At 40.8% G+C, this 11746-nt stretch overlaps 1 protein-coding gene across 1 annotated transcript in view; it reads left to right on the forward strand.

Moving 5' to 3' along the window:
* The window catches only part of LOC118931520 (dynein axonemal heavy chain 9-like), a 215598-nt gene extending 209246 nt beyond the window's left edge, over positions 1–6352 (forward strand). The window contains 3 exon segments of the mRNA XM_057499467.1: positions 4924–5066; positions 5422–5583; positions 5783–6352. Coding sequence (XP_057355450.1) covers positions 4924–5066; positions 5422–5583; positions 5783–6244 — 767 coding nt within the window. The 3' untranslated portion in view covers positions 6245–6352.
* Positions 6353–11746: the final 5394 nt, after the last annotated feature.

The raw sequence follows: 11746 nt of genomic DNA on the forward strand, positions 1-11746 counted from the left end.
ACAAATTATAGCCAAGGGTATTTTATGTGCATTCTACGAAATATCTTAACAAATGGAAATTAAATCAAGTTTGTCTAATTAAGGGAAGAAAATAAATGATCGTTTTCATGAGAATTCATTTGTTCATTTGACCTTGTAAATGATTAAGCATAATCAGTGTAAAAGTCTTACTAAACTCCCAGCTACTAGATTAGTGCTGTCAGACTACAAAGACCAGAAACTTGTTGGAAATTGGTGTAAGTTTCCTCCAGGTATAGCAGTTCAAGGAAGTGCTGCAGCCTCCCCGACGGAGTCATAATTCCCTTCAGTCTGATTAGTCCCAAACCATCTGGCAAGCGTCCCATCTTTGAGGACGTCACCCAAATCCCTAAGGAAGTGGCATGAGTAGGGTGGCCTCGGTGGCTTCTTCCATCTCTGACATTTCCATGGAGTTAATGTTTCTGTGTTGATTATGGAAGAGGGAAGGGGCATGCGGCTGTGGAGAACTTTAAAGGGGAGCATGTATATGAGTTCAGCTCCTGATAGCCTCCATACCTACCAAATGCTTTGTCCTGGAAATGAGAAAGAGCTTTTCTGATGCCCACAGACTACCCTGGAATGAGCCACATTCACCTTTACATCCTGCCTAGTATTGTCAACATTTCACCAGTGCTTCCCTTAATTCTTACCTTCCTCAACCTCATCTCTCACATTGAGAAAACAGGTCATTTCGTTTGAGCCTTGCGAATACCTGTATACCTCACAGTCCGTCTCTATTTCCTTGTGAACATCTCTTTTCCTCCAATATTACCATGCTTCCTTTCCAAGGCCAGTCCTTCCATCTGCACCAGGAACCCACCTCTTGGTTCCTGATTCACAGTTCTGCCCTGTCTGCTTTCTTCTTTCATTGCTGCCTCTCCCTTATGGTTTTTACATTCTCAACACTCACAATTTATTTTCTCCCCTTTATGTTTTCCATATTTCTTTATAACATATCTTGGACATTCAGAAAGCAGCAAAACAAACTCCCATGCAATCACATACAATGTTGCAAAATAGAATCTTCTGTGTGCATGTTCAAGAGTTTCTTTACAGTAGGTGCCCCAAAGGTGCCCCGAAGAACTGACTTGTCTGATATGTGCATTTCAACTTCACTAAAAAATGCCAAATTGCTCACCAGAGTATACTTGCTGTATAAATGAACTCTCTGGCCAATACTGTATGAATACCTGTTTGCACCTAACTTCTTCAACACTGGATTTATGTGACATACTAATTTTTGCCAGCTAGTATGAAATGAAATCTCATTGTTTTCCTTTCCCTTTTTTTCTTGTGACATCAAGCATCCTTTCAAGTTTTATTGGCTATTCCTCTTCTGTGAGTTGCCTTTTTCTAAATTTGCCCTTTTGCTCTCATGTTCTTTGTCTTTCTCTTATAGATTTATAAGAGTTCTTTATATATTGTGGATACTAACCCTTTGTTCATTATATGGGTTGTAAATATCTTTTTGAGTCTGTATATGACTATTTTGTCATGCTGATTTAGATTAAATGTAAAATTTAAGTCTTTTTTTATGCTTTCTGCTATTTGTGCTGTTTCACAAATTTTGTCTTATCCAACATCATAAAAATTATCTCCTTATTTTTAAATCATTATTGTATCACTTTTCTTATGTATGTCTTTCATCCACCTGGTATTTATTTTTGTATAATGTTCTAATTTTATTTTTTAATGGTGACACTTAATTGTCTTAACATCACTTATTGGTTAATCCATCCCTGTTTGCACACTGATTTTTAGTATCAATTTCATATTTGTACCTGGGTCTGTTCCTAGGAGTTGCTTTCATTGTTCCATTCATCCCGGTACCAATTTCACTCTGTTTCAATCATCATAGCTCATAAAGAAATCTGATTTCTGGTAGGGCAAATCCCTCCTTTTGATTCTTTTTCAGAAAGTCATGCCCATTCTTTGCTCTTTGCTCTTCCATATAAATTTTAGAATATGCTTGTCAGGATTGAAAAGAAACCCATTTTATTTTTTATTGGAATTACATTTTTATGATACTGGTAATACTAAGTCATCCACCCATGAGCACAATCTTTCTTTCCATTTATTTAGGGTTTTATTTATGCCCTTCAATAGTATGTTTTAGTTTTTGTATCAAGATCTGGCCCCTCTTTCCATGTACAACCATCTGCCTTATAAGGTATTCACAATTGTTTTTGCTGGTATTCTAAATAGCTTTTTAAGTTACCTTTTTTTTCCTTGAGTACAGCCATGCCATTTTATTTCCGATCCTGATTTTGCATCCAGCAAGCTTGTTGTTGGACATGCTTATGAGTTCTGATGGCTTGTTTATATTCTTTTAGTTTTTCTATGTAGAAAATTAGATTTTGAGCAAAAAAGTTTTATTATTTCCTTAAGTATCCTTATACATTTTCCTTTTCTTGATCTTTTTGCATAGTCTAGGACCTCCCATATAACGTTGAATAGAAAACATGCTAGCAATCATACTTGTCTTTTTCTAGATTTGAAAGAGAATAGTTTAGTATTTCACAATTAGGTATGATGTTTGCTCTGGATCTGCAGTAGCTATCTATTTTCAAGTGTTAACCTAAAAAATGAAAGTATGTAAGTTATTTTATTAGAAGAAATGGGTTTATTTGGGAATAGCAGAGAATTGCAATTTGGGACAAGGCTCGCACAGCAAAACCATAGGCTAGTTCAGAGAACAAAGGAGAGGAATGCTCTTTCATAGAGAAAAGCAGGGAGTTGAGAGGGGCTGTTACAAACAAAAAGTCTATGGAACTGGGAGTCGTTAGTGTAGTGGCTTCTCATTGGCTGAGTTGTAATGGTCTGTCATTGGCTGGGCTATTGGCTGTTACAGGATAGGAGGACATCGTCTTTACTCCTGCTGGGGTAGAAAGCATATCTAAATCAGAATAACCCTGCAGGTCTACCTCTTCTGTGTCTGCAACTGACAAGGAGTGGTTGGTGTGAGAGCTCCCCCTGCAGGCCTCCAAGCTCCATGACAGTGAGATTTCCCCTAATTAATTTTCATAAGGTTAAGAGAAATTTCATTTATTCCAAGTTTACTGATAGTTTTTAGAAATTTTGTACGTCTTTTTTAACAGTCATATTGTTTAACCTCTTTAATCTTATTAATGTAATGAATTATTTTCGTAGATTTTTCTAATATTTAACCATAATTGCATTTCCAGGATAAGCCCTACTTGGTCATCCTATTTTTATATATTTAGTTAAGATTTAAAAACTTTTTTCTTCTCATGCTGCATTATTAGTACAAGATTTTATCTAACTTTCTGAATTTTGCCAATCTTATAAAAAATAATAATTAGGCATAGTTTTAAAGTTCATTTATAGGGTTGAGTGTTCATATTCTGGCCAATCTGATTTGCACAAACAAAACAATAAGTAAACATAGCTTCAGTGTGCATATCTGCTGTTACAAGTGGTAAAACATTTGTTCACATGTTTAAGGGGCATTTGTATTTCCTGTACTGTGAACTCCACTTTCATTTCCTTCATCACATCTCACTTTTGAAGTATCGATCTTCTCCTTTATTTGTAGTTTCTTTACATTTTAAGGAGATCAGCCATCTAACTGCAATGTGAGTTATACATATATTTTCTTTTTTTAACGTTTTTGAATGAGAACATCTAAGTTCTACTCAGCAAAGTGAGTAGTGCTATCAACTACAGTCACCATGTTATACATTAGATCCTTAGACTTTATTCATCTTATAACTGAAAAGTTTGTATCCTCTTACCAACCTCTCCCTATTTCCCACTCCACCCCTCCAGGCCCTGGCAAACACTTTCCACTCTCTGTTTCTATGAGTTTGACTTTTTTTTTAGATTTCACATATAACTGATGCCATGCAGTATTTGTCTTTCCCTGTGTGGCTTACTTCACTTAGCATAATGCCTTCTTGGTTCATTCCTGTTACTGAAGATGACAGGATTTCCTTCTTTTAAATAATGTTCATGTATTTTTCATATTTAGATGTGTATATGTATATTTTTTACACATATGTGTATATATATAATTTTCTCGATCCATTCATCTGCTGATGAACACTTACATTGTTTCCACACCTTGGTTATCATGAATAATGATGCTTCAGGAAGCATGGGAATACAGAAATCTCTGAGCTGTGGTTTTATTTCCTTTGGATGTATACCCAGAAGTGGGATTGCTGAATCACTTAGTGGTTCTATTTTAAATTTCTTGAGGAGTTTCCATACTGGTTTCCATAGTGGCTGTACCACTTTGCATTCCCACTGACAGTGTACAAAGGGTCCCCCTTTCTTCATATGCTCGCCTGCATTTATCTTGTCTGATTGATGACAGCCATCCTGACTAGTGTGAGCCACTACCTCATTGTGGTTTGACTTGCATTTCTCTGATGATTAGAGATGCCGAGCACCGTTTCCTGCACCTGTTGGCCATTTGCATGTCTTCTTTGGAAAACATGCATTTTCTTCATTGGTTCTTTCAGTTTTGTTATTGCTATTGTTTACTTTGTCTATGTCATTTTTTACATAAAATTTATATTTTTCATACAATTTATCAATTTATATGTATCAAATGTATCTGTCTTTTAAAGCATACCAATTTTGATTTATAGTTAGAAAGCCTTTCCTCACTCAGAGTTTATGAAAGTATTCCCCTCATTTTTTTCTATCATTTTTATGGTTTTACTATTTTATAGTTAAATCTTTCCATTCTTTTATGTATCATTCCCCAGCCCTGGGTTTGGAGTCCATATGGTGTCTGTTCAGTTTCACCAGCAAGAGTGGCCTAAAAATGGCCTAAAAATCAAAGGCTGTTCTCCCAAGGTTAGATAACCTCTCTTGTCCAATTGTACCATGTGGGGAGATGCCAAAGCTGCCCACCTGTGTTCCATTTCTTCCCAGGAGAGATCCTAGATCTCTACTCTGATGATGAAGTCGAGAACATCATAAACCATATGGGGAATGAAGTCAAGAGCCAAGGTCTGATTGACAGCAGAGAGAACTGCTGGAAGTTCTTTATTGGTTGGGTCCAACGACAGCTGAAGGTACAGAGGGTTTACTGTCCAGGGTAGGCAGGGCCAGTGATGGGTTGTGGAAGCCTCTGCTGCCATTTTGGACATAGCTGTCCTCACTGACTGTGCTGGGGGTGGGCAGCAAGGGTGCAGTGGCCTGAGCACCTAGGCAGGGGTGCCCTTCTGATCTGCTTCCTGTGCAGTGACCTCCCTCTTGCCTCACACAGTCTCAGCATTGTTAATTTCTTGGCTAACTAGCATTTATAGATGTTTTTTCTCTGTTGAGTTTGCTTCCCAACTTCCTGGGAAATAAAAAGCCTGATGCCAGTCTGTCTATGAGTGCTTCTCGAAAAGCTTCTCAGTTCTCCCCACCCTTCTGACTTCTCAGGTGACTCTCTGTTTCTCCCCTGTGGGGAACAAGCTGAGGGTCCGCAGCAGGAAGTTCCCAGCCATTGTGAACTGCACAGCCATCGACTGGTTCCATGAGTGGCCTCAACCTGCACTGGAGTCTGTCAGCCTCTGCTTCTTGCAGAACACAGAGAGCATTGAGGTGAGAGGGAAAAGGAGGCTTACCTCAAGATCCTCTCCACCTCAGGGCACAAGGAATTCTGTGTTCAGAATTTCAGGGGTCAAGCTCAGGCTTGGACAGAGTTGCTGGAGCTCAGTTTTTCCACACTATCAAGCATGGTAGGCCATCAGCTCCAGTCTTCACAGCCAGACCATCCCTTTATTTCCTGCTTTGATTTCAGCCCAAGGTCAAGCAGTCAATCAGCAAGTTCATGGCTTTTGTCCACACAAGTGTCAACCAAACGTCCCAGTCTTACCTGAGCAACGAGCAGCGCTACAACTACACTAATCCCAAATCATTTCTGGAGTTCATCAGACTCTACCAGAGCTTGCTGCACAGCAACGGGAAAGAGCTCAAGTCCAAGATGGAGCGGCTGGAGAATGGGCTGCTGAAGCTCCACAGCACGTCTGCCCAGGTGAGCCTTAGCCGTCAATCTCTGCTGCCTGCAGAGGGCCGAGGGGGAGTGGGGGCTGCCCCTTTCCAGACAACTGGAGGGATCACAACCGAGGTCCCAACATCATTCAATGGTCTTCCAGAGAAACAGGACCAAAAGTTACAGCTGAGCTCCCCCAGCAGCTGGGCGTGCCCTCGACTGTGGTCAGCTCTGCTGTCTTCCACTGACGCGAGAATCCCGATCCCCTGAAGCACCTTTCTCCCTCTTCACCATTTCCTCCCATTCTGCTACTTCCTTTTCCTCTCCACCAACTTCCCTTCCATCTTCAAAACCAAAAAAGATGACTGGTTGGGAGAAATGGTTGCAGGGTGATAGCAATTTTTTGTTGTTGTTTCTTGTGTCTTACTATATGGTCTATCAAAGAGCCACTGGAACCTAATTTCTTAAACAAATCCTGTCTGATCTTATGCACCTCCTCATCTGTTCCTAAGTGGCTGTCTATCAAAATTAGGCCCCTGTCATCCTGACTTTGTTATATTTTTCTACTAACTCTTCCAAAGGGATGAGTTTGTTCCAGTCAATTTTTATTCTTCCCTTGAGAACTGGGGACAATTCTAGCATCCTCTCTGCCCCTGCTCATGCCCATCAAATATCACTGGTCCCTTGAAGGCCCCATTTTGTGCTCTGTTTACCAGCAGCAGCAGCAGCCTCTCATTAAGATGGTGAACTTTCATACCTTTCTGCACAGTGAAACTAAGATTTTGATCAGTTTAACTCTTGGACATCACATGGTCTTGCCAATGTCTAAGGCTTTCACTTACTGTCATTTTCTCAGAATGTTGCTTTTCGAATAATTCTGTACTGAACTTCCTTATTCTGACTTCTCCTTTCTACCCACTTCAGTTTCTTGGTTCATAGATGTACTATTTCCAAATGAGTTCATTCATTTTGTGGGATGCAGTGAGCTCTTGCAGTCTATACACAGAGATTTTTTCTGCTTGGGTAAGTCTTCTTCTATTATCTGGGATTGTTCATCTGGTCTGGCCTCTCCTCCCAGAGCAATGATCTTCTAGATGGGTTCCCTGTGCCCCATATCTATTATGTTCTCACTCATTGTTTTCATCCCTTTGGCCTTGTTCTCTACATTCCAGGAGAGCTTTCCAAGTTTATCCTCAGTAATACTAATTTAATAGTGTGTAATATTGCTACTGCTTCTCCTGCTTTCAGTGACAACTTTAATGATGCTATTACATTTTTACCATTCTAACAGCCCTTACTCATCTTGCCCCTTTTCCCTTTCCAACACATCCTATTGCTTTTTTATTTCAGCCTGTGTTTCTGCAATGGTATCACAGAAACCATTCTACAGTTGATGCCAAGCAACTTTCTTCATGTTTTTGTAGATCTGGTTAATGAGTCATTTCCAGAGCTATGTTATTCTTCCTCTTCTATACTGCTATTCCTTTCCTTGTTCTGTATTTATATAAATACCTCTTGTTTTCTTTATTTCCTTGCAGGCACAGTGAGATCTGTTCAAACTTGATGTTTGTCAACAAATGGCATGTAACAATGATCTAAGACACTACTCTCTTTCCATTTGTGTCATATCTAAAACCCCTTCTTAGAACAGCTCAGGACAGGTTGAGGTACATAGGTCCCAGTACAGGTAGTAGCAGATTGCCTATTATACATCTTTGTTGTGGAAAGGAAGCATCTTTTCTTCCATTTACTTTTTGTTTCTTTCTATCTCTGAACTTCTAGAGAGCAGCATAAGGTAGAATCCAGAATGCAGTCCTACCAGATTTTTTCCCATACCTCCCACCTCTTCCTCTTTCTGTCTTCCCCAACATACAGGGCCCTCAGAACATTCTTCACCCCCACCAGCTCCTGTCTGCCTCCTACTCACTCATCCTTTGCAAATTGCTGATCAGTCTGTGTAGAGCACACTTGCTAGGGAGCAAGTAATGGGAAAGGTACTCCGACACTTCACAGAGCAGCATGCACAGTTCTCCTTTATGCAGCCCTTTGGCCTTAGAGCAGACAGTGAAGAAAGCATAATGTCTGTTCTTGTGTTTTTAGGGATCTCTAGTAAGGAGAAGCTTGGTTATTATGTGCTCTCTAACAGAAAAGTCTGGTTGTTAGGTGATCTCTAACAGAGAAGACTGGTTGTTAGGTGACCTCTAATAAGGAGAAGTCAGGTTGTTAGGTGATCTCTAAAATGGAGAAGCCTGGTGGTTAGGTGATCTCTAACAAAAACCTGTTGTTAGGTGATTTCAAACGGAGAAGCCTGGTTGTTCGGTATACTCTAATAAGGAGAAGCCTAGTTGTTAGGTGATCTCTGACAGGGAACCTGGTTGTTAGGTGACCTCTGATGGAGAAGCGTGGTTGTTAGGTGATCTCAAATAAGGAGAGGCATGGCTGTTAGGTGATCTCCAATAAGAAGAAGTCTGGTTGTTAGGTGATCTCTAGTGGAGAAGCCTGGTTGTTAGGTTACCTCTGACAGACAAGCCTGGTTATTAGGTGACATCTTAAAGATAAGACTGGTTGTTAGGTGATCTCTAATAAGGACAAGCCTGGTTGTTAGGTGACCTCCAACAGAGAAGCCTGCTGGTTAGGTGACATCTGAAAGAGAAACCTGGTTAGGTGATTTCTGATGGACAAGCTTGTTTGTTAGGTGACCTCTGTTTGAGAAGCCTGGTTTTTGGTTGATCTCTAATAAGGAGAAGCCTGAATGTTAGGTGATCTCTAATAAAGAAGTCTGGTTGTTAGGTGACCTCTTACAGAGAAGCCTGGTTGTTATGTGACCTCTGACAGACAAGCCTGATTGTTAGGTGACCTCTGACAGAGAATAGTGGTTGTTAACACAGCTCTTACAGAGAAGCTTGATTATTAGGTTATCCCTGACAGAGATGACTGGTTGTTAGGTGATCTCTAATGGAGAAGCTTGGTTGTTAGGTGACCTCTGAAGGAGAAGAATGGTTGTTAGGTGGTTTCTAATGAGGAGAAGCCTGGTTGTTAGGTGATCTGTAATAAGGAGAAACCCACTTCTGACATGATCTCTAATTAGGAGAACCCTGGTTGTCACGTGACCTCTGACAGAGAAGCCTGGTTGTTAGGTGATCTGTAATAAGGACAAACCCACTTCTGACGTGATCTCTAATAAGGAGAACCCTGGTTGTTACGTGACCTCTGACAGAGAAGCCTGGTTGTTAGGTTATCTCTGACAGACAAGCATGGTTGTTAGGTCACCTCTTAAAGAGAGGACTGGTTGTTAGGTGACCTCTAATAAAGGGAAGCCTGGTTGTTAGATGACCTCTGACAGAGAAGGCTGGTTGTTAGGTGATGTCTAATAAGGAGAAGCCTGTTTGTTAGGTGAGCTCTTATAGAGAAGCCTGGTTATTAGGTGACTTCTTAAAGAGAATACTGGTTGTTAGGTGATCTCTAATAAAGGGAAGCCTGTTGTTATGTGACATCTGACAAAGAAGCCTGGTTATTAGATGATGTCTGACAGAGAAGCAAGGTTGTTAGGTTACCTCTGATGGTTAAGCTTGGTTGTTAGATGACTTCTGATGGAGAAGCCTGGTTTTTAGCAGATCTCAAATAAGGAGAAGTCTGAATATTAGGTGACCTCTAATGGAGAAGCCTTGTTGTTAGGTGACCTCTTGCAGAGAAGAGTGGTTGGTAGGAAACCTCTGACAGAGAAGCTTGAGAGTTAGGCTATCTTTGACAGAGAAGCCTGGTTGTTAGGTGACATCTGACAGAGAAGTCTGTTGGTTACATGACCTCTGACAGAGAAGATTTGTTTTTAGGGGATCTCTGATGGAGATAACTGGTTGTTAGCTGACCTCTGACAGAGAACCCTGGTTGTCAGGTGAACTCTAACAAGGAGGAGCTGGGTTGTTAGGTTATCTCTGACAGAGAAGCCTGGTTGTCAGGTGATCTCTAATAGGGAGAACCTAGTTGTTAGGTGATCTCTAATAAAAAGAAGCCTGGTTGTTAGGTGACTTCTGATGAAGAAGGTTGGTTGTTATGTAATCTCTGACAGTGAAGATTGGTTGGTAGGTGACTTCATGAAGAGGAGCCTGGTTCTTCGGTTATCTCTAAGAAGCATTACAGTGAAGCTTGACTATAGAGAGGCCTTGTTGTCATAGAGAGTATAGAGAGGACTGGTTGTTGGGTGATCTTATGAGGAGAAGCCCCTTGGTTAGGCATGCTCTTACAGAATCCTAGTTATCAGGTTATCTGTCAGAGAGAAGTTTGGTTCTTAGGTTACCTCTTAAATCGAAGACTGATTGTTAGGTGATCTGCAATCAGTGGAAGGCCTGTTGTCAGATGATCTCTGACAGAGAAGTCCTGTTAGGTCATGTCCGACACAGAAACCTCTTTGTTACAGAGCACTTACAGAGAAGAATGATTGTTATGTGACCTCATAAAGAGAAGACTGGTTGATAGGTAACCTCCAAAAGGGAAGCCTGGTGGTTAGGTGATCTCCGAAAGAGAAGCCTGGTTGTTAGGTGACTTCTGACAGAGAAGGTAAGTTGTTACATTATCTCTGACAGTGAAGACTGGTTGGTTGCTGACCTCACAAAGAGAAGCATGGTTGTCAGGTGATCTCTAGTAAGGAGAAACCTGGTAGTCATGTGATCCTTTATGAGGATAAGCCCGATAGGTTACCTTTAACAGAGAAGACTTATTGTTAGGTGACATCTGAGAGAGAAGCCTGTTTATCTGGTTTTCTCTGACAGAGAAGCATGGTTGCTCATTCACCTCTTATAGGGAAGACTGAATGTTAGGTGACCTGTAATCAGTGGACTGCTTCTTGTAAGATGACTTCTCACAGAGAGTCTTGCTAGGTGATATCTGAAAGAGAAACCTGTTTAATACAGAGCTCATACAGAGAATCCTGGTTGTTATGTGACCTCATAAAGAGAAGACTGGTTGTTGGGAGATCTAATAAGGAGATGCCTGTCTGTTAGGCGAGCTCTGAGAGAAGCCTGGTTATCAGGTTCTCTCTGACAGACAAGCATGGTTGTTTGGTCACCTCTTAAAGGGAAGGCTGACTGGTACGTGATCTGTAATAAGTGGACGCCTTGCTGTTACATGATCTCTGACAGAGAAGACTTGTTGTGAGCTGATGTCTGACAGACAAACCAGTTTGTCATATGACCACTTACACAGAAGCTTGGTTGTTAGGTGATCTCTGACAGAGAAGCATGTTTTTAAGGTGACATGTGATGGAGAAGCCTGGTTGCGAGGCAACCTCTGACAGAGAAGGCTGTTTGTTACGGTAGCTCTTAAATAGAATCTTGATTATAAGGTTGTCTCTGTCAGAGAAGACTGGTTTGTAGGTGAACTCATAGAGAGAACACTGTTTTTTGGGTGATCTAATAAGTAGCCGCCTGGTTGTTAAGTGACCTCTGAAAGAGAAGTCTACCTAGCAGTGTTCTGACAGAGAAGACTGTTGGTAGGTGACCTCACAAAGAGAAAACTTGCTGTTAAGTGATCTGTAATAAGGAGAAGCCTGTTTATTATGTGAGCTCTTAGAGAAACACTTGGATATTATGTGACCTCATAAAGAGAAACTGGTTGTTGGGTGATCTAAGAAGGAGAAGCCTGTTTGTTACGAGAGCTCTGACAGAAAAGCCTGGTTGTTAGGTGACTTCTGATGGATAAGGTTGGTTGTTATGTAATGTCTGACAGTGAAGACTGGTTGGTAGGTGACCTCGTGAAGAGAAGCCTGGTTCTTCGGTT

This window comes from Manis pentadactyla, chromosome 4 (assembly GCF_030020395.1).
Source record: "Manis pentadactyla isolate mManPen7 chromosome 4, mManPen7.hap1, whole genome shotgun sequence".
In the NCBI taxonomy this organism is placed as follows: domain Eukaryota; kingdom Metazoa; phylum Chordata; class Mammalia; order Pholidota; family Manidae; genus Manis; species Manis pentadactyla.